This window comes from Lynx canadensis, chromosome D3 (genome assembly GCF_007474595.2).
Source record: "Lynx canadensis isolate LIC74 chromosome D3, mLynCan4.pri.v2, whole genome shotgun sequence".
Taxonomy (NCBI): Eukaryota; Metazoa; Chordata; class Mammalia; order Carnivora; family Felidae; genus Lynx; species Lynx canadensis.
In genome coordinates, this window is record NC_044314.2 from 66282371 (window position 1) to 66305434 (window position 23064).

Sequence of the window (23064 nt, forward strand, 5' to 3'; positions counted from 1 at the left end):
ATGAGGTGGGTACTGCTCTGTGGGGGTTACCTGGAACACACCTGTGCACTCTGGTGCCCTGGACAGTCTCATAGCCTTCCTTTCCCCACTGCACGTTCAAGGCTCAGCCCCAGAAAGGTCTGTCTCCAATTTGTTCTGAGTCCATTGTCCTTTAATTTTCTGCTCCCCCTCTGAACCAGAGGCCTGGCCCCCAGCAAGTTTGACAAGGCTGAATGAATGGTGCACTGCTCTGGGAGGGCAAGCAGAGGCTTTCCTGTGTGTCCACAGGCACACTGACCACTTCAGGGGACCACCTTGGGAGTCCCTTTGTGACTATTCCCTGCATCGTGCATCCTTCCTGGTAACAGGTGTTAGGGGACAGGTGACAGCAGTGTCATTCTGGTTCCTGTTCAGGGGTGGCATGGGCCACCCCCAAGCCTGGGATGGGGCAGGTGCCTTCCTGCTCTCAGACAGAAAGCTGCAGTTGAGATGGAGGAGGAGGCTCAAAATTAGCTCTGGGCATCCTTGTTGGGGGTTGGCACTGTGCCCAGGTCCTGTCAGCTCCTCATCACTGCAGCTAAGCTCTAGCTTTGGGGCTTCCTTCCCCTTGCTGCCCAAGGGTCATGGAGGCAGAATCTTTTCTGTTGCCCAGGTAGAAACAAAAAACTCCACTCCAAGGCCACCCCATTCTGCCCTAAGGCCAAGGTTACAGTGGCCAGAAGGGGCCCTGGGCTCGTGGCAGCAGCAGCAGCAGCTCCTATTTATGCATCTTTTACTCTCACCAAGTGGGGTGAGGGCCCCACTGCACAGCTGCGTTTAATCCTCATGAACATCCCACCTTACTCATGCAGCAAGGAGTTTTTCAAAGATGGGGTATCCTGGCCAAAGTCCCAGGGGTCAGCAAAGCCACTCTAAGAGCAACTCCATCTCCCCACCTCCCAGGCCTCTGCAGGGCCACTTGATCCCCTAGGCTCCCTAAGGCCACACAACTTTGCCCATCTACACATGCTGTCAGCTTCATTCCACTGCTGGCAAGCACCCTGCTGCTCTTCCTCCCACAGCCACCACCTCTGAAGGAGGCCTCATCCCTTCCTTTCACAGGCCCCTCAATGCTGGTTCCCCATGGGGAGTCATCCAGGGACAAGGTCTAGGAGTCGGTCACTGTGCAGGCATGTGGTGGGGAGATGTCACCACATGTGGGACTGGCCATGCCACCATGGCAGATGTGGTGGCACTGTGGCCTGCTCTGGGGACCCTGACCTGCAGGCTGGGTGCCAACCCTCCTGTAAGCCCCAGCACGCAGCCCCTACTCTGGAGCCTGGGGCCATCCCTTATGCCTGGTGTACGGTTAATAACCTGGTTTGGTTAATGATCCTTGGGGGCTCCAGGAGGACTGGCCAGGGATTGTCTCGTCCCCAGGGCACCTGCACAGCACTGTAAGCAGTGAGCCCATCAGTTTGGAAGTCTCCCGTCAATGATTCTAAGCAGTGCAAATACTGAGCACCTGCTGTGTGTGGCCACTAGGGACTCAGGGAGGAGGTGGCCAAGTCTGACTAATGGGGTGTGCAGGTGATGGCGCCTGGTAACTCAGGAGGTGAGTCACAACCACCATAATCACCAGGACTATATACTTGGCTGGGGATGGGGCTGCAAGCACAGATCATTTCACCCAGCAGAACCTCCAGCGGCGTCCCGCAGCTGTTTCCCCATCTGGAAGGGGGATTGGAGAGCCTGGAAGCCTGCAGACTCCTGTCCCAGCCCAGAATGCTGCCCGCGGGGGCACCCCCACGTGGGCAAACCCTGGAGGACGCCCCCTCCTGGACGACCCCCGCCCGGCGCAGAGAGCCCGCCCCGCCCTACCTGCGGCTCCCCGTGCCGAGCCCCGCACCCCGCCCGCCGTGGCCTGTGTCCGCCACCGGAAGCGCCCGCCGGGTCCCCGCAGCGCAGCCGCCATCGCCATCACCGCCATAGCCACGCGGGGCCTCTCGGGCGCCCGGGGCTGTCCGCGGCGCTGCCTGCGCCGGCCCGGGGCGGGCCCGCCTGACCAAGGACGCTGCCGCCGCCGCCGAAGGCGAAGTGAGTGAGCTGGCGGACCGCGGGGATCCGGCCTTGGGTGGGGTTCTACGGACCCGGGACAGATCTGACATGGGGTGGATGGGGTCTCCGGACCTCTGGTGGATCTGATCTGGGGTGGGGAGGGGGGCTCTTCTTCGACCTGGGGCGGACCTCATCTGCGGTGGGGGGGGGGGGTCTCCGGACCTGGGGTGCATCTGATCTGGGCTCTGTTCTGGGGTGAGGAACTCCGGATGCGGGGTGGGAAATTAGGATGCCTGTGAGAAAGGATCCGACCTTGGGTGGGAATCTCTGGACGGAAGGGACTGTGATACCAGACTGGGTTGAGGGAGTAGCAGATCTGTGTTGGAACGGGAAGATCCGACTTGGGGATAGGGTTCTAGACAAGGATAGGGGATCCGGCCTTCTATAGGGATCTAGACCTCAAGATGGGGTATCTCCCCGGGGGGAGTGCTTTGACTTGATGGGCTTGCAGAGGTCACACTTGATCTTTGAGCTGGGATCAGACGCTTGGGAGTGGGAGAATTGTGGGTGTCAAGGCCTGGAGGAGCTCAGTGACAAGTTTCCCCCTGGAGGCCTGATGGGCTGACCCCTGGGGTACCTCCAGGCTTTTCCTTTCAGGGAAATGGCTGCCATGAGGGAAAGGAAATGACTGGAGCCCAACACTCCAGCAAGGGCTAGGTGAGGGTGGTGTGGCCCCATCCCCATGTGAGAATGTTGAGAAAGAGGAAGTCACTCCAGAATGGACCTGTTATACCAGCCTTTCAGTTTTTAAAGTCAGGGACTTTTCTTTTCTTTTTTTTTTTTTTTTTAATTTTTTTTTCAACGTTTATTTATTTTTTTTGGGACAGAGAGAGACAGAGCATGAATGGGGAACGGGCAGAGAGAGAGGGAGACACAGAATCGGAAACAGGCTCCAGGCTCTGAGCCATCAACCCAGAGCCTGACGCGGGGCTCGAACTCACGGACCGCGAGATCGTGACCTGGCTGAAGTCGGACGCTTAACCGACTGCGCCACCCAGGCGCCCCAAGTCAGGGACTTTTCTTGACCAATTGCCTGGGACTGAGCTTCCCTGACTGCCTACTGCCTGCTGCCTCCCAACTCCCAGAGGTGCTCTGAGGAGCAGTGTCGGGCCTAGTGGGGAGAGAAGTGCCATAGACGAACACAGCTGGTCACTAGTTACAGCAGTAAGGACAGATTTTATTCAGTAACTACCCACAGTAGGGGAAAGAGCTGAGCTCCATTCAGATTTGTTCAGAGGCACTGGGCCTTTCAAAGGAAGAGTGAATGAGTGGGGGAGGGGCATGGCAGGAGTGAGTCAGGGAAGTGAGAAGTTCCGAAAAGTGGCAAGAGGAAGCTGGTCTGTGTAACACCCATTTGGATGTGCTAAGTCATGCTTATGAAAGCTCCCACAGCAACTTGGAGATGGAGCCCTATCCTCAGGTGTTTGCTGGAACAGTCACTTCTTTGGGAAGCCTGGAGTTTTCTCTGGCATGCACCTTAAGGGGGCTAAGGTCATGCTAAGGATGCAACTTTGAGCTGTTAGATGCTATTTAGTGTTTGTTCAAGTCTTTATAGGCCAAGGTTGAGGCCTAGTTGAGAAGAAGGCTCAGAGGAGCCTGGATAGAGTTTGGTCAAGGAAAGAGTCTTTGGCAGGTCTCTCCCTCTTGTTAAAGGAAAGAAGAGATGTTCTTTCTGCTGAATAATATAAGCCCATTTCCATTTGATCACCTTTTGTTGAACCATCTGTTGGAACTTGCTAGTAGAGGGTACTTGCTGGATGGTGCCAGTGATCAGGCATTTAATGAGGGGCATTTCTATGGGAACAGAAAGAAAAGCAAAGATTAAGGGTTGGAACTGACCGTAAACCTGATTTTTGAGTCCCACAGATGGCCAGTTGGGAAGAGTTTAGACATTGACCCCTAACATCTCTAGGTTGTGGAGTGAGGACCATTGTGGAAATCCGGTGGATTTCCCAGTTTGCAGTTTTGAGTGTTTATGGTCATATAGTATAGACATCAGTGTCACAGTCAAGATTATTTCTCCAAGCAGAGCATGGAAGATGTGGGAATTCCCATGGACTTCTGAGTGGCCCATGCAGCTGCAGCTCCAGGAATGAAGGTGCACATACATGATTTGTTGTGTGATGAGCTCTTTGAGAGTTATATCAAATTGTCTTCCTGCTTCAGCATGCGGGACTCTTTCAGATCCTGGAGGAAAAAGGGCAGCAACAGGACAACTGGAGTCCCAGGAAGGGTCTGGGCAGTCAGGTTTTAGTTCTCAGTGATGCCAAGTCAGGAGGGAAGGGAGAAAAATTGGAAACATCAATTTGGAGAATTGTAGTGAGATGCTGAAGGAATCTAGAAGAGCTCAGGGTTGGGTAAGGGCTGACAAAATATGTAAGATGGAAGAATGCAGTCCAGTTCATAGGTAGTATAGTAAAACCTCAAACACAATAAACAGGATTAGAATCTGATAACCCACAAGTTTGTATTATTCTTTTCCATTGAGATATAACATTTCCCTCTGCAGCCACTTCCCTTTTTGATCAAAGATAATCACACAAAGATTATTTTTGTTTACAAAATCATTCTGGTCTTGTTAAATTTGGCCTGATTATTTACATAAGTGCAGCAAAAATGGCAATTGACCACATAGGCCTTGTTAAGTTTGCTTTGTGGAACTTTTTATGGGGAATCTCAGACTGGCATTTTAAAAGCCTTTCAAGGCTAGGAAGCCAAAACAAGAACTCACTATCAGTTCACCTGTAGATTTGGGTGAGTTCCTCTCTACTCAAGGTCCCCCAAATACCTTAGGGTTCCTGGGTCTGCCAGGAAGGGATGTTCCTTACTCACCTTGGGAGTAAGGCTAGGATCTTCTGTAAGCCAAGTACAAGCCTGGTTTTTTCAAGAGGGCTTTGTAAGCACTGCCTCCTTGTAAAATCAACTGTAGTTCTCAAAACTGTCTGGTCATGTCTGATTCCACGCGTCATTTTCAAATATGACATTCCTTGGTTATATAATCAGCCTTTTCAAGTTATGTCCTATCACAAAGAGGACAGGTTCTTACTGAATCTGTGCAAATAACTATATTGCCATGAAAATAAGAATACTTAATAATAGTTCCCAATTTTTGGAGAAACGGAGAAAAAGATAAATGCTTTGGTTTTGTTTACAAAACTATTAACTTGCTGGAGTGTTACGACTCACAGGTAGCTTAAGAGAAAAAAGAAGGGGCGCCTGGGTGTTTCAGGCAACTGCCTGAATGTAGAGTGTATGACTCTTGATTTCAGCTCAGGTCATGATCTCACGGTTCGTGAGTTTCAGCCCTGTGTTGGGCTCTGTGCAGACTGTGCGGAGCCTACTTAGGATTCTGTCTCTCTCTCTCCCTCTTTCAACCCCTCCCCTGCTTGCTCATGCACACGCACCCATGCACTCAATCTCTCTCTCTCTCAGAATAAATACACTTAAAAAAAAAAAGTGGGTTTTTTTTGAACTCGGAAAATAGAATACTAAAGAGCCAAGAATATTCCAGACTAAAGTCATACAAAATTATAATCATCCTTTATCAGTTTATTCTGTTCCATGTAGTTAATTCTTGTCCTGCTTGATCTTGGTTAGTTTCATGAGCCCATCAGTTTCTCCACTAGAGCTCTGGAAAGCCTTACTCAGTCCCATAACATTTCAGAGTTACTGAAGCAAGGCCGTCAGAAGTCTGTACCCCAGGTACCTGTCATATTCCTTACCATGGATCTTGGAGACAGTCCCTTCTGGTTGAAGACAAACCACTCTGGCCTGTAGCTGATCGCAAATGCTTTTGCAGAAGCAGCAGAGCGAAACAAAAACTATCTGTGGGTGACAAAGACTTAAATGGCCAGGGGTTAAAGATTTGATGAGAATCCCTTGTAAAAACACCACCACTGGGGCACCTGGGTGGCTCAGTCAGTTGAGCTTCCAACTCTTGATTTCTGCTCAGACTATTATCCCAGGGCTTGAGCCTTGGGACTCTTTCTCTCTCCTTCCCACTGCTCCTCTCCCCTGCTCACGTGCCCACCCTCTAAAAAAAATTTAAAAAAAAAAATTTTTTTTAAGTTTATTTTTGAGAGACAGAGCATGAGCGGGGGAGGGGCAGAGAGAGAGGGAGACACCGAATCTGAAGCAGGCTCTAGGCTCTGTCTGAGCTGTCAGCACAGAGCCTGATGTGGGGCTTGAACTCACAAACTATGAGATCATGACCTGAGCTGAAGTCAGATGCTTAACCAACTGAGCCACCCAGGTACCCCTCTCTAAAAAAATTTTTTAAATAAATAAATAAATGAATAAATAAATAAATAAATAAATAAAATAAGTAAAAAACACAACTGATAATAAAACTTGGTCATTTCTATAACATCCATACCATATTTACTGGAATTATGACTGATAATATCATACCAGGACATTTCCTGGTCTCTGAGGGTGCTGGCAAATTTATAGGAACTTTATATGATTTCTGACATCCTTATATTAATAACATCTATTCATAAAACATCATTTTTGGAAGGTTGAGCCACATGTTTTATCTGACAGTGCCTTTCAGGAAATCCAACAGGTCAATTAAAATTAATTAGTTTGGGGCGCCTGGGTGGCTCAGTCGGTTAAGCGTCTGACTTCCACTCAGGTCACCATCTCGCAGTCCGTGAGTTCGAGCCCCACGTCGGGCTCTGGGCTGATGGCTCAGAGCCTGGAGCCTGCTTCCGATTCCGTGTCTTCCTCTCTCTCTGCGCCTCCCCTGTTCATGCTCTGTCTCTCTCTGTCTCAAAAATAAATAAATGTTAAAAAAAAATTAAAAAAAAATTAATTAGTTTAACATGTCTTTTTTACAAGGTGAAAGAACAGATCCTTTGAGATCTTCCAGAGACCCTCTAGGAAAACCCAAAGCGAGCTTGAAATCAAGAAGATCACTTAGAATTTGATTTGGGGAAAGTAGAGTTGTCAAAAATGTCAAAAGGTTTGCATGCTTGACTAAATAGGATCCCAGGTCACTATGAAACAATATTTGGTTATTTACCTAACCAAAGTGTCAATAAAAGAATCAAAAAGTAAATATTGGAGATAACATGATTGTAAAAACAAAAACAAAACCAAAACAAAACTTGGCTCTTTGGATAGTGAGAAGACCAGGTTCTCTTAAGTAATCAAGAACATGGTAATAACACAAAACACAAGAAATTATTTTGATAAGATAGAGGATCTTTATTTCCTCAAAAGGTAAAGATTGGTAGATTACTCAAAGGGTAAAGAAAAAGCCTTTTACAATTTCTCATTAAAAGCAGACCAGTGATTCAAGAAGTTTTGTTGCTTTAGCAGAAAGAAAACCAAACTCTAGTTTTGCATGAGGATGTTATTGATAGTAAAGCTCATTTCAAAAACTATATATGAATCCATTTGATCTTAGCCAGCTTGGATCTCATAACATAAAATTCTTTTTACCACAAATTTTATACAACTTTCTATATCCATTCAGGTTTTTGTCCTATACTTTCCCCTTTTGAAAATGTAACTCCAGGACAAAATCACTATCCTTTCCTTAACAAAAACAAATTATACATTCTTTGCATACTTTTCATGTGAAACACATCCTATTTTTCTCACATTCTTTGTTTACAAAGTTGTTTCCCTTCACTCTTATTGTTTCTAGTAGTTGTTTTATTTTCATATGATTATAATTTTTAGCCATTTGCAACATTTATTTTATAGATAAAGCAAGGAAGTAGATAATTGTGAATTGTCAGCCATACACTGGTATTCTGTAACAGATTAACAAATTTTATGAATATGCCATTTTGTAATCTGTAGAGGTATATACTCTGAATAGTACAAATTTTTTTAACGTGGCAAGAAGAACATACTTATTAACAGACCCAAATATCATTAGCCTTCTGTACCATATAAAAACAAGAAGTCAAGAGTATAAAACTTAAACTATAATTAGTAATGAATGTTCCAGCACTTTATCTTATGTAAAAATTATTTAGATAGTCAAAGAATATGTATTATGTAACCTAACTTGGCAAAACTCTAAGGCTACAAATTACCAGAAAGATTTTGGAGACAGTTTTTAGGCAGATACATATATATGTGTGTGTATGTATATATATTTTTTAGCAATATATATATACATATTTTTTTAAAGTAACGTCTTAGCCATGTGTGTACATATATATATATGTGTGTGTGCGTATATATATATATATAACTTTAGCCATATGTTGTATATATGTATGTACATATATATATATATATATATATTTTTTTTTTTTTTTTTTTTTTTTTTTTAAGCAATCTCTGTCCCCAGCATGGGGCTTGAACTCATGACTCCAAGATCAAGAGTCACATGCTCTACCAAATGAGTCAGCCAGGTGCTCCTAGGCAGATATATTATAAAGCACAATAATTGTTAAAATAAAGTTTGTCAGAATAGGGACTTAGTTTGATGAAAATCAGATTTATCATTTGTACAATCCTAAACCTTGAGTAGATAGAATATTAGCTTATTTGACTAGGAAACCAAGTGGAGTAAAAATGTATGTTTGTGAGACACCTGACTGGATCAGTTGGTGACTCTTGATCTCGGTGTTGGGGGTTCGAGCCCCATGCTGCATATAGAGATTACTTAAAAATAAAATCTTAAAAAAATATATATGTTTGCACTCCATTTAATATTGATAACACTAAAGATACACCTGTTTCATTAAATCAACAATATTAAGCCAGTCTTCTGTCATAGATTACTCAAATTATGTTAACCTGAGAAACAGTTGAGTTGGTTCTTATATTTCTGAGAGTTTTGGGGAAGATTTAGTTTATGTAAGTACTTATTTTTCTCTAAGCGAATTAGGATAGAACTACTTTAAGGGATTTTATAAATTAATTTGGTAATATCACCTGGAGGTAGAGAAATACCATACATACATACACACATGTATGGACGTACACACATACTTACATACATAAACATACAGATTCAAATAGAGATCTCATGGTTTTCATTTAAACCTTTTAGCCATGCATCAGGCATAAATACAATTATACCAAACTCACTAGTTTATATAAGAGTTGGACCTTATGTTTCTGGCAGATAGAGCAGGTTAGTTACCTGTTCAATAGGAAGGCTAAAGCTTTTCACCAGTGTTCACGGAGGAGGCCTTTAAGATCTTTTTGCCCTGATATATAATCTTATGGAGGCCATGTTTGTTTCCAGTTTGCTTTTTTTTTTCAACCCCAGTGAGTTACTTTGTAACTCAGCAAGCCCTGTGAGTTACTCAGTGAGTTACTCAGCAAGCCCTGAGTCCTTTGAGAGCCCCCAGTGGGGCAGGGGGTCTACATGCCAGTGACTATGGGAGCTGAGGGGCTGGAGGGAAGGGGAAGGTATGGCAGGGTGGACTGGGAGGAGGAGGGAGGGGCTTGCAGGGGTCATATCAGAGGATGTAAGGTTGCTGGAGGGGGAGCAAAGGTGGTAAGCTAGGAAGAAGAGTGGATGGAAGGGAGAGGTCTCAGAGGAGCCACTAGGGGAGATCAGCAGTTTCCACGGAAGCCATTGAAGTTCCAAATTATCCTTAGTAAAGTCATGCCAACAGGAAAGGAAGCAGACAGAATTAGCACCATGGTGGCATATTGTCAGCAGGGGTGCAAGAAGGGGGTTTCAGGGGGCACCTGGGTGGCTCAGTCAGTTAAGCGTCCCGACTCTTGATTTCGGCTCAGGTCATAATCTCATGGTTTGCCCCACATCGGGCTCTGCGCTGTCAGCAGAGCCTGCTTGGGATTCTCTCCTCCTCTCTGCCCCTCCCTCTGCTCACGTGCATGCTGTCTCTCTCAAAATAAATAAATAAACGTTAAAAAAAAAAAAAGAAGAAGAAGAAGGGGGTTTCAATCTACTGAGAAGCTCCTATAGGAGGAGCAGGATCAACCAGAGAGACAAAAAGGCCTCCCCAGAAGCCAGGAAGGACTTCCAGCCCAGGAGCTACCTTCTGGAAGCTCCTCCCACCCACCCTCCAGAGTATATTCAGAATCATAGAATCAAAACCTGTCCTCACTGCTGTAATGGACATTTGTTGGGAGCACTGGATCAGGAGTCCGAATCGCTACCAGACTAGTGAGCAGTGAGCAGCAGACCAGAGATGGGACAAAGGTCCCTGTGGGTGCTGCCATCCAACCTTTGAAGAGTGAAATGGGGAGTCCGTATTCAGCTTGTACCCAGGGGCAGGGCTGAAACCACACAGTTGCTGGGGCTTGCTGATAGTGCCCATGAGCTGCCAGAACTTCCCCAGATCCCAGGCAGAACGGGATCTTGGGCTCTGTCCTGTAGGGCTGGCCTTGTGGCAAGTGGCCAAGTATGGCTTGGCCATAATAAGGAAGGTTGGGGGGTGGGTGTTATTTTTGACATCTGGGGAAAGAGGTCTAAGAGAGGGACGCTGCATATACACTGTAGGCCCGTTGGAAGGAAGTACACAGGGCAAGTGGACTCTGCTGTGATAGGAAGACCCCTTCCCCTGCCTCCAAGGACCCCGAGTGTACAGGCAGGCGTCCCTCCCTGGTGTCTATGCAGCTCCCCACCCGCTACACTCCTCCCCCCCCCCCCCGGGGGGCAGACAGCTGGAGGGTGGAGACAGACTCCTGAGTGCCTGGGTGCCCCAGGGAGATGAGAGCAACAGTTGTTTTTCTGGATCTTGCTTCCTTACTGGGGAATGGCACGTCTCTATTCCTTTTTTGGAACAGGGAGGGCCACAAACAGGGTTGCCAGTTTTGTCTTCCACTGTTTTCTTTGGACTATAGTAAAACATACAGAAGTCAAAATTTGCCATTTTAACCTTTTCAATGCTACAGTTACACAATTCAGCGGCATTAACTACATTCATCTTGTGTACCCATCGTCGCCATTTCCAGAACTTTTTCATCCCCCCCAAACACAAACCCTTTACTCATTCAACAGTTCCCCCTCCCCCACCCCAGCCCCCAGCAGCTTCTATTCTTTTTGTCTCTATGGATTTGCCTTTTCTACTTATTTCATGAAGTGGAATCACACAGTGTCTATCCCTTTCTGTCTTTTTTTTTTTTTTTTTACATAGCATGATGTCTTCCGAGGTTCATCCATCCATGTAGCAGCATGAAAAATTGTCTCATTCATTTTAATGACGAAGTACTAGTCCATTGTACGGACACACCACATTTTGTTTATCCATTCGTCTGTTGATAGATGGGCTGTTTTGAATAATGCCTCTATGAATATTGGTATGCAAATATCGGTTCAAGTCCCTGCTTTCGGTTCTTTTGCGTATGTACCCAGGAGTTGAATAGGTGGTTATATGGTAATTCTATATTTAACTTTTTGAGGAACCACCAAACTGTTTTCCACAGCAGCTGCACCATTTTACATTGCTGTCAGCAGTGCACAAGTGTTCCAGTTTTCCCACATCCTCACCAACGTTTGTTATTTTACACACACACACACATATCTTTAAAAAAAATTTTTTTTAACATTCATTTATTTTTGAGAGACAAAGTGAGACAGAGCATGAGTGGGGAAGGGGCAGAGAGAGGGGGGTACACGGTATCCAAAGCTGGCCCCAGGCTCTGTGCTGACAGCTCAGAGGGCTCAAACTCACAGACTGTGAGATCATGACCTGAGCCGAAGTCAGACGCTTAACCGACTGAGCCACCCAGGCGCCCCCATATGTATATATTTTTAGAGGGAGAGTGAGAGAGCACATGCAAGTGGGAGAGGAGCAGGGGGAGGGAGAGAGAGAATCCCAAGCAGACTCCACACTCAGCGCAGAGCCTGACACAGGGCTCAATCCCAGGACCATGAGATCATGACCTGAGCTGAAATCAAGAGTCGGATGCTTAACTGACTGAACCACCGAGGTGCTCCTGTTATTTTCCGTTTAAAAAAAAAAAAAAAGAAGAAGTTTTTTTTTTTTTTTTTTAAATAGCTCTCCTGGGGTGCCAGATTGGCACAGTCGGTTAAGTGTCTGACTCTTGATCGCAGCTCAGATCATGATCTCACAGTTCATGAGTTCAAGCCTTGTTTCGGGCTCAGCGCTGATGGCACAGAGCCTACTTGAAATGCTGTCTCTCCTCTCTGCCCCTCTCCCGCTTGTGTGTGCACATTCTGTCTCTTTCCCCAAGTAAATAAATAAACTTAAAAAAAAAAGATAAAAAACAATAGAAAAGAAAATAGCCATCCCAATGGGTAGTATGAAGTAGTATCTCATGTGGTTTCGATTTGCATTGCCATGAATAATGATGTTGGGTATCTTTCCATATGCTTACTGGTCATTTGTGGATATTTGGAGAAATGTCTATTCAAGACCTTTGTCCATTTTCTAATTGGGTTGTTTGTCTTTTTGTTGTTGCATTGTAGGAATTCATGATTTGCAAATATTTCCTCCCATTCTATGGGTTGTCCTTTGGTTCTCTTGATAGTGTCCTTTGATGCTTTTAATTTTAATGAAATTCAATTTTTTTTCTTTTGTTACCTGTGTTTTTGAAGCCATATCTAAGAATCCATTGCCAAATCCATGGTCATGAAGATTTACTCCTACATTTTCTTCTAAGACTTTTATAGTTTTAGCTCTGAAAGTCAAGTCTTTGATTGATTTTCAGTTAATTTTTGTATGTGGTGTGTGGTAAGAGTCCAACTTCATTCTTTTGTAGGGGAATTTATTTGTCCCAGAACCATTTGTTAGAAAGACTGTTCTTTCCCATTGAGTGATCCTGGCACTCTTGTTACCAAATCATTTGATCATGGCACCTGAGTGGCTCAATCAGTTATGCTTCCAACTCTTGATTTCAACTAAGGTCATGATCTTTCAGTTGTGAGATTGATCCCTTCATCGGCCTCTGTGCTAGGCCTGAAGCCTGCTTAAGATTCTCTCTCCCTCCCCCTCTGCCCCTCCCCAACTCATGCTCTTGCTCTCTCTTACAAAGGAAAGGAATGGAAAAGAAAGGGAAGGGAAGGGAAGGGAAGGGAAGGGAAGGGAAGGGAAGGGAAGGGAAGGGAAGAAGGAAATAATTTGATTATAGATATGAGTGTCTGTTTCTCGCCTCAGTTCTGTTCTGTCAGTCTGTATGTTTATCTTGTGCTAGTACCACACTGTCTTAATTACTGTAGCTCTGTAATAAGTTTGAAATTAGGAAGTATGAGTCCTCCAACTTTATTCTTTCTCACAATTGTTTTGGCTATTCAGATTCCAAATGATCTTTCGAATGGATTTTTCTATTCTTGCGAAAAATGCCATTGGAATTTTGATAGGAATTGCATTGTATCTGTAGATGACTTTGGGTGGTATTGACATCTTAACAATACCAAATCTTGCAGTCCATGAACATGGGATGTATTTTTGTTATGTCTTCATTTCTTTCATGCCCTCATGATACTAAATGTATCATCTATGGAGGCCTTATAAAGCTTCTTCAGTGAAACACTGAAGCCCATGAGCAGCTTTTCTTTGCCCACCACTGCCCTGAGGTCAACAGCCATGAGAGATAGGAATCCCAGGATCCTGCATTGAAGTTTTGCCTCCAGCCCTCAATGTAGTCAAGAAAGCATGTATGAAACTGTGCTCAGTGAGCCACTTCAGAACTTACTTTATGGCCTGTTTGAACATACATAAAACAGAGAGGATCTGAGCATGCCATTTGGCTTCCATACCCTGGCCTTTTGGCCAGGGTTGAGTTTCCTTTATCCTCCTGATGATCCCTCCTCCCCTTGTGGTGGTTTAAAGTCCCATCATTGTGCTTTCTGTTTGCATGTCTGTTAGGTAACCAGGACTCAAGGTCAAAGCCGAGCCTCCCTTCAGGTGTGGCCCCTCCCTGTGCCCTCCTGTCAGCCCTGAGGAACACAGTGCTGTGCAAAGTTATGAACAGACAGACCTAGAGATTAGAGACTTAAAAGCCAAATTTTTAACAGAATTCAAGTATTATGGAGATTGAAATTTATAGTTTATGACTCCAGGGTCCAGCAAGTAATTGATTATTTAAGTGGAATATTACTTCTTATTTTTGATATATATTTCCAACCTTTATTGGATATTTTTTTAAATACAGAGAATAAAACAACATGACACATTATATCATCACCCAAACACTACTATGAGTATTAATAGGAATGCTAACAAACACAGATGTGTGGTTAGGAAATCCTAAGCAGTGGAAAGTTCTGGCTCCTTCAGGCTGCATGGGCCTCCCCTCATCGGTCCCTGTCATCTGTCCCCTAGAAAAGAGAAACTCTGCCCTTATCCACTGTACCCACCCCCCACCCCGTGTCCCCTCATCTGCCTCCTGGGTTATGGTGCATGCTGCCCTGCGGGAGCCCTTTCCCAGGGTGGCCCCTGGAGCTATGGCAGACAGAATACCCGATTCACACTTTCTGGCGTGGTGGGACCCAGGGCACACCGCAGGCAGGGGCACCCCACTGTGGTGCCAAGACTTGCCATACCTGCTCTGGACTTTGGGCCTTCTGGTGTAATCTGTGTATTTGCCCTCTTGGCCCCTTTTTCTCTTTGGATCATCTTTTTCTCATTGATTTGTATGTGTTCTTTGTAACTCGCTCTTGGTCTTCTATGTCATTTCCAAATTTATAGTTATTTTCCTGGGGAAATATGGCTTAAGCAAAGTGGTTCATTCATTTCTCCTGCTTTTCGTAAGGGACAGATGCACATCCTGTCATAACTTGCAGGGCAGTGCTGATGAGGACCAGGGAGACTCTCCCTGGTGTCCCTGGCCAGGTGACACTGCAGGGGACCTCTCACTACCTCTTTGGGGCCTTTTGCTCTCAGAGGATGGAAAAGTGAAGTGCTGCCCTGGTGGGCAGGGCTGGCCTTTGGGAAGGGGCACAGATATCTGGACCCTGGTCATTTTTAGGCTACAGTTTCTGTTGGTGTTTATCTAAAGGCAAACGGATTCTGCACAAATGTTATCTGTCTTGCTGCTGAGCTCAGAGAAGGAGCACACAGACCCCTCAATCGGCATGGAGGGCAGGAGCTGGCTATGAGAGTGGCTCTGAAGGTCAGGGTAGCACTGGGAGCAGAAGAGCAAGTGTGGGCCAAGGAACCGGGGCCACTGCATGTGCATACTCCAACCTGTTGCCAATACATCCACTCTGCCTTGTGTAAATAGGCCACATGGCCTATACCACCGGCATCTGGGTGTCTACACTCACCTGGGGCAGAGTCTCAGCTTCCTGTTCATCCTCTGCCCTGTTCTCCAAGCCACCACTGTCTCCTCATGGTCCAAGGTGTGGGGGTTTGGAGCCCTCAACGGTCCTCAAAGTGCTCTTCCCACTGAGGCCCTCAGTCTGCCTGCTCTCCCTGATGTGCCTTTCCAAATGGGAGCTTCTGGGAGTGCAGAGTCCTGTATGGTGGTGGCTGTGGTTCAGCAAGCCTTTCCTGTGCATAATCTGTGGCAACCATGGGCCCCAACAGAGGCTTCCGTGTTCCTCTTTATTTTGTCCTTAACCATTTTATAAGGGGTCTGGCCTGAAATCTCAGCATCTACCCTGAATATCTTGAACTCTGCTCTGTGCTAATGAGGAACCCAGGGCTGAGTGGCTCAGCCTTGTCTGTGTCTCCAGGGCCCCACCTGACTGGGTCCCGAGCTACCTGCCTAAAGGGTGGCTTGCCAGGGGAGGTTGTGCCACACTTGTTAGTTGTCTGATAGAGCTGGCATGTCTCGCTTACCTATGGTATAGGCGGCAGGACTGGCCTTCATTCTGGGACAGACACATGACATGTGGCCATCCCTGAGGGGAGTGGTGAGTGAGTCTATGCCCTGAGTGCCTGGCCTGGGGACCGCCTGTGTTCTTACCTGAGAACTCACTTAAAGGGCCACACAAACCTCCTGAACTGTTCCTGGTGTGAGCACCCAAGGGAGCTGCACACAGGACAGAGCCTCCCCTGTGCCCACCTCTGTCAGAGCAGCAGCTGACCCAGGCTGTCTGGGAAAGCACCCAAGGAGGAAAGCTGTGATCAGCAGGTCCCCAGGCAGGATGGCCAGACATACCTACTCTGTGCACCTGATGGCACAGCCCTGGGGGCAGGAAGCTGTTTGGGGGCAGAAAGTTCTGCATTCCCCTGATGTTGAGATGAGCCAGGCAACTGGGACTCATAGCTAGCTTCTTGAACCCTGGGCCCCCATCAGCATTGGCAGTACCCCCAAACTGAGGAGAGTGTGAGGAAGCCAGGAGGGGCAGGTCTGCAGTTGACGCCAGGGTGGTTTGAGCTCCAGAGCTGGCTGCAGGGCTTCCAGGCTAGCCACAAGGCACTGAAGCCCGCTGCCTCCCGCCTGGCTCTCTGCCCTGCCCCTTCTCCCCCCTCTTTCTCACTCCACCCTGTCCCTACCCCTTCTCAGATGCTGGAGGCCCCACCACTGCTGTTGGCCGCCTTCTCATTGGGCCTGGTGCTGCTGGTGCTGCTGCTGTGCCACTCCTACTCGGGCTTTCTCCTTATCTGCTGGAATGAGTTCGTCCTGCAGCCCCTCTACAACCTGTTCATGGGCGATACCAAGGAGCAGCGCATCCTGCGTCATGTGCTGCAGCATGCGGTGGCCGGGGACCCACAAAGTGTGCTGGAGGCCATCGATACCTACTGTTTACAGAAGGAGTGGGCTATGAATGTGGGTGACAAGAAAGGTAGGCAAGCCCAGCCTGCAGGTAGCAGGCCTGGGAATGGAGACCCCCGATGGAGGAGCGCAGCCTGTAAAGGAGAGGCCTGTTATCACCCTGTTTCTGGATGCTGGGGTAGGGGCTTGTCTGGAGCCTGGAGGCTGGAGCTGATCCCACCCACCTTCCTTGGCCAGGGGCAAAGGCTGTGCAGAGACCCCAACACCCACATCGCTGTCCTCATGGGGAAGGAGGGACGTTTGATAAACTGCCTGGGACCCTTCCTTGCCCCATACCTACTCACCTACGAGTTGGTGGTAGGCCTGACACTGGCATGCCGTCTGATGGAGCTGGGTGAAGGTGCAAGGCAGGCAGTGGGTTCCTGGCTGTCCCTGCTGGTCATGAGGGTGTACAGAGCTCCTTGGACTCTGCCCAGCGCAGGCACCAGGGCCCCCTCCTGACCTTTGGACTCCAGCCTGGGGCACAGGCATGTGCTGTGCTGCACTCCTGGGAGTTGGGCCCTCATGGGCAGGGTGGGGTGAGGGCTTCTACAGAGGGCAGCTCTCGTCTAGGACGAGTTGGGGTCAGCCAAGAATCATCTGAAAGAGAGGGACCAGAGTGTGCTGAGACCCAGAGGCCTGAGGGACCCTGGGAGTTTGGAGAGTGTGTTTAGTGGGACAAGGGGAACAGGGAAGGCAGGCATCTGTAGGAATTGATGCTCAGTTTGGAATGAGCAGGTCCAAGACCAGGAGTGGGTCACTTCCCTCTGCCTGTGCTCACCCTCTCATCTGCCCCGCAGGCCAGATCTTGGATGCAGTGGTGCGGGAGCAGCGCCCATCGGTGCTGCTAGAGCTGGGGGCCTACTGCGGCTACTCAGCCGTGCGCATGGCCCGCCTGCTGGAGCCCGGGGCCCGACTGCTCACCATTGAGCTCAACCCTGACTACGCCGCCATCACCCAGCAGATGCTGGACTTTGCAGGCCTGCAGGACAGGGTGTGTTGCTGCCCCAGGGTGATAAATGTGGACACTGAGACACCAGGGGTCAGGTGCAAGGGGGGAGGGGAAGGGTTTGGGTCGCCCCAATGCAGTTCAAGGCCACATTTATCCTGTTGTGCCTGGCCTCATGGCACCTCCTAGGCCAGGCTTCACGGAACCCCCAGCAGCTCTGTGAGGGAGGTCTTGCCACCCCACTCCACAGAGCAGGAAACTCCCAGGCTGTCCTTGGAGGGAGGGGGGTAGAGTGGAGACTTATCTTCCCAGAACCCCAGAGAAGACTGGTAAGGACACTTGAGTGTCCAGGAAGGGTAGCCTGTCCCATTTGGGTGTGGACACCAACAGAGTGCCGTTCCAGGTAACCGTTGTGGTCGGGCCATCCCAGGACATCATCCCCCAGCTGAAGAAGAAATACGATGTGGACATGCTAGACATGGTCTTCCTTGACCACTGGAAGGACCGGTACCTGCCAGACACTCTTCTCCTGGAGGTGAGCTCTGCACCCACCTGGTCCACATGGGCCTCAGTGTTGGTGGCTGGTGCAGGGGCCGCCCCAGGTGGCCCTGGTGGCACAGGTGATTTGGGCAGGCCCACCTGAGGTCACAGAGCATGGAGGGCCAGAGGAAGCCCCAGGGGTGGTGTGGAGATGGGAGGAAGGTGGTTCTGGGCAAAAAGCCTCGGCTAGGCCCGCTAGGTAGCCTGTGCAGGGGCGGCAGGGAGGGGCGAACACTAACAGGGCATTTCCTGCCCATTTTCCCCAAAGGCTCCTTATTGTGCATCCCCCTGCACCCCTATCTCACCATCCTCATACCCCATCCCATACCAGCCCTTAACGCTGCTGCTTGGCCAGCCCCAAAGTGGTGACCAGGGAGGCTGCCTCATCCCCAGGTAGGACCCTGGATGGGCTATTAATGAGCTGACCCACGAAGCTTAATATTGATGACTGCTACCTTGTCTGTCCCAACTGGGCAGTCAAGATCACACTTAGTGGCTACTTGGCCCTCCACTGAGAACTGGGGAGGTTTTGCCCCACCACGGCCTCCCCACCTGGAGGCCAGCATGGAAGGGTCCCATGTTGTCTGTGTCATGCTAACCCATCTCAGCTCGCACAGGGGCTGGTCACTCGGCCCAGGGAAGAGAGGCCATGAGCATGGTATGCATGGCCATTGGAGCCACGGCTGAAGGCTGGGCAGGACCTTGCACACAGTGAGTGGTTCTGGAGCAGGCATGGAGGGCCAGGTGCCTGGACGCAGCAGGAAGGAACCAGCCCTGGCCTGGGGTCTATGAGGGCACAGGATGTTCTGGGAATGTGGGCCAGAGCCATGTGTGGAGGGCCTTGAATGCCACACAGAGTGGGGACATGAGGGGCTTTAAGCAGGTGAGAACAAGGTTAGATCTATCCTCAGGAAAGATCCCTGTTGGGGATAGTGGGGAGAGATGGCTATAGAGAGGGTGGTGCAGAGACCTGGAAACCTCAGGGAAGGGCTGAGAGTGGGGAGGGGATCCATGGCCTAGAAGTTGGACCAGTCACCTGCATTGGCTGAGATAGGTGGTCAGTGGAGGGATGTCAAGAAGACCCAAGGCCCAGGAACCAGGCAGCTGTGGGGAGCACAGCTGCCTGGTGGAGGCCCAGCTCCAGGCCAGGGGCGTGAACCTGGAAATCTGGTGTGGAGGGCAGAGGCCAGGCAGCCAACCCAGCTGGGCCTGCACAGGGATTGGGGAAGGGATTTCAGCAGCTTTGGTGTATGTGATAATTACAAGGGCCTGCATTTATAGAAAAGTAGCAAATATTGCCATTTAGAAACTAGGAAACTAATAGTTTTCTCAGTGCTGCTTGTTCAAAGCTGGTAATTATCTCAAAAGAAAAGAAGTCATGAATTGGGAATGAATACTTTTTTAAACACACATTCCGAAGCCCTGCAGCTGGGCTCTGCGGGCCCTTGGTTTATGCTGGGTCAGCCTGGGGCTGCTGGCTGCTCTGAGGAGGCCCCACTGCCATGTCACACGGGCTCTCCACAGGGCAGCTTGAGTGTCCTCACAACATGGCGGCTGGCTTTCCCCACAGCCAGGAATGGGTGACAGAGACGGAAGGAACAATAAGGGAGCCATCGTGCCTTGTATAACCATCTCTGAAGGCATACACTGCCACTTCTGCCTCCTTCTCTTTGTTACAAGACAGTCACTAAGCCTGGCACACACCCAGTGGAAAAGGAACCACAGAGTTTAAAAGCACCTCAAGTACAGGCTACCTGGTCCTCTGAGGGCTGTTTCCTCCCAGCAGGGGTTAGCACAACAGGTTTGCTCAGACGGGGTGGGCTTCTCCAGGGGGTCTATGTCCTCTATCAGGAGGCGTGATGTGTGGTGAAAGGTGGGGTAAGTGCTGCCATTCTCTCCCTTCTGACCAGTTTCTTCAAGGATGGGTAGGCCCCAGCACCCTCCAAACACGTCCAAAGCTTCTTCCTTTCATTCCTTCTTTCATGGTCAGCTCGGTTTTTAGTGTCTGATGACTTGTCCCAGCTGGGGCCAGCAGTGCCTACTGAAGTCAGCTCCCGAGCAGCTCAACCCCACATATGAGGCTCAGAGCCCTACTCCTGGCTCACCTTGTCCATTTCCCGCCGGAGATCTCAGCTCCCCTTCTAGGGCCTGGGCCGGGGTGCCTTCTCCCGGATAGCTGTTTTAGGTTTTTCTGGCCAGGATTGCTAGGGAGTTTTCTTTTTAGAAGAGAAAACGCTCCATGCCTCACAGTGGTACTTTCTGTTTAAATTCTGGCTCATGGATTGTCCCTAACCTCACTGACCTCACAGCTGTGTTTTCCACTCTGGCCAGAGGACCCTTGGCTTCCCCCACAGCCCACAGGCTGAAAGTGACTGTGGTCACCACCAGAACTGAGACCCTTGTAAGACTCTGTCCTAGGGCACATCCCTGGAGGTGTACAGAGTTAAATCCCCATGTTTTTAAATCACTTAGAGATGCCCATTGTGTGTGGTCCTGCTAGCAATTTGAGACATTCCTGGGGTCACTTTGATTTTGCTTCTGATGTTTGGCATTGCTTTTTTTTTTTTTTTTTTTTAATTTTATGATCGTGTGAAAAAGAAGCTCCATGCTTCCAAAGTTAAATCTAGGACAAGGCAACTGGTGTGACCCATTGCCCTGGTCTGACCCTCTTCCACAGGCAACCATTTCCTCTCAAAGTTTTTTTCTATTGTTTCCTATATTCTAGGCAGCCCCACCCCCAGCTCACCATCCTGGCTGGGTCCAGCTGCTGCTTCTTCCTTCTGTAGAGCCCAGGCCCAGGCATTGGCAGAGATAGGGTGTTCAAATGCCAGAGTTTGGGGGTGTCCAGGGCAAACCCCCAAGAGGCAGGCTTCTTGGTGGGGATGTCTGCCCTGCCTCCACCCCCATCCCTCCAGGGTCACCCTCGTCAGGCATTAGGACCTCCAGTGACAGTTCACAGCAGCCCGTGCACTGGGCACCAGGCATCTCACCTGGAAGAACCATGTGTTCCTGGCACTGGGTGACTGAGGGCCCCACTAGCCTTGAATCAGTCCTGTGGCCTGAATCCTGGCTCCACTGCCTCCTCCATTTACTCATCCAGCTAGCATTATTAGCCACTGTGCATGCCCCATGTTGTTTTAGGGGCTGGGGATGCAGGACCTAACAAAGAGCAAAAGATTCGCCCTCACAGAGCCACATTCTGGAGGCAGGATTTGTGCTCAGCACAGCCCTTTCTTGGAGTGGCTGCTGCCAGGGAGGAGATAGAAGGCAGTGGGGAGACCCTCATGCCAGGAGCTGACTCCAGGCCAGACAGAGGCCAGTGTGTGGAGCCTCCACCTGGCCAAAAGCACCTAATTTCCCCATTTGTGGTTGGTTTGATGGGCACCTGTCACCCTCACCCCTTCCCACCATCTGTCCCCTGCAGGAGTGTGGCCTGCTACGGAAGGGGACAGTGTTGCTGGCCGACAACGTCATCTGCCCAGGAACACCAGAATTCCTGGCATATGTGCGCAACTGCAGCCGCTTTGAGTGCACACACTTCACCTCGTACCTGGAGTACTCGACAGCAGTGGATGGCCTCGAGAAGGCTGTCTACATGGGCCTGGATGGCCCAGCACAGCCTTGACCACCCACCCTGCTCCAGGCTCCCTTGCCAAGCTTGGTTATGAAAAGCACAACAGATGTACTCCCGCCAACCCTGCTTTTGCAGTTCTGGGGTCTGTCCTCAATGTAGCACACTTGAGGCTTGTGAGGCCAAAGCCTGCCTACACTGGACCCTCTGCACGGCGACTCTGGGCTGTCACCACTGGTCCACCCTAAGTGCAGCCAGCTTACCGTGCAAAATCACTGCAATACATCTGGAAAGTACGTTTGTAAATACCAATCAGGACAGGTGGTGCCTGTGATGGTGTCACTCACTCCCACCAGCATTTTTGATCAATTAGGTTTCTTACATCGACAGGTCCTCAGGCACTGACATATTCACCAGACATTGGAAGGGGGGGGGGGGGGGAAGTTGGGAACATTTGGAAACTGTTGGGCTGTGCACTCAGTCTGTCCTTCAGGTCTGCCATCACCAGGTGGCAGCAATGCCTCAGTGATGGCACTGTGCCCAACAACTCCTATCCACTTGTGATTCCTGCATTCTTTCACCTTCTTGTAAAGAATGAAACACAACTTTACTAACATCAGCTCAGTGTTAATAATCCTATATGTCAGTATCACATTTAAAAGATGCTAAAAGAGAAATTAAAAATCTAAATACTTAAATAAAAGAGATCAACTTAGTGCTTCTTTTTAACTGCTGCCCTGCTCATTCTTTCCTGTGGTGCCATCAACTCTGGCACCACACCCAGTGTTCCCCTTCACTAGATGCTAATGCTGGCCTGGAGGCTCATGTGGCCAGGCTGAGGGTACCTGTTGCATCCCCATGGGAATGTCCATAGGCTGAGGTGAGCCCCCATCTGGAGACTGTCCCGGGAAACTGGAACAGGGCACTTGGTCAGCCTGTGTGTCCATTTCTGACCAAGCAGATACTAGGGAAAGGTAGACATGGGGCCCCACCACAGTGCAGGGTGTAGTCTCTGGCACCTGGCCCCTTGGGGTCCCTGGGTGGCAGTGAGTAGAAGCAACTTGCCCAGTCCTTCCTGGCCTTGTTTATGGAAGAGTGGGCTCAGACCAACTCTGGCATTTATAGATTGCCCAGCTAGCAAGTAATGAAGTAGAATTAGTTTGCATCTCTCTAAATCCACAGCTGCCTAAACCAACCCTGGCCCTCTGGCTCCCTCAGAGGCTCCTTAGGGATTCCCCTACCCACCCACCCCCAACCCCATCCTGGCTGAGCCCGCCTGCATGTAGACGAACCTCTGGCCAAGACACCACCCTGG

General features: G+C 49.1%; 2 protein-coding genes across 8 annotated transcripts in view; one reads left to right on the forward strand and one right to left on the reverse strand.

The window, feature by feature from the left end:
* The window catches only part of TXNRD2 (thioredoxin reductase 2), a 51365-nt gene extending 49392 nt beyond the window's left edge, over positions 1-1973 (reverse strand). For all 6 annotated transcript variants that reach the window (XM_030292481.1, XM_030292486.1, XM_030292479.1 and 3 more), the window contains exon 1: positions 1840-1973. In XM_030292481.1, the coding sequence (XP_030148341.1) occupies positions 1840-1948 (109 nt within the window). In that variant the 5' untranslated portion in view covers positions 1949-1973. The remainder of the gene's footprint in view (positions 1-1839) is intronic.
* COMT (catechol-O-methyltransferase) lies at positions 1972-22478 on the forward strand. 2 transcript variants are annotated; one of them, XM_030292489.1, is made up of 5 exons: positions 1972-2055; positions 16441-16720; positions 17490-17683; positions 18042-18173; positions 21603-21803. In XM_030292489.1, the coding sequence occupies exons 2-5, from the start codon at positions 16441-16443 to the stop codon at positions 21801-21803; spliced, it is 807 nt and encodes a 268-aa protein (XP_030148349.1). In that variant the 5' UTR covers positions 1972-2055. The 2 variants fall into 2 exon arrangements, with proteins under 2 accessions (XP_030148349.1, XP_030148348.1); XM_030292488.1 differs by lacking the exon at positions 1972-2055 and adding an exon at positions 3657-4174 and having other exon boundaries at positions 21603-22478.
* The last annotated feature ends 586 nt before the right edge of the window (positions 22479-23064 follow it).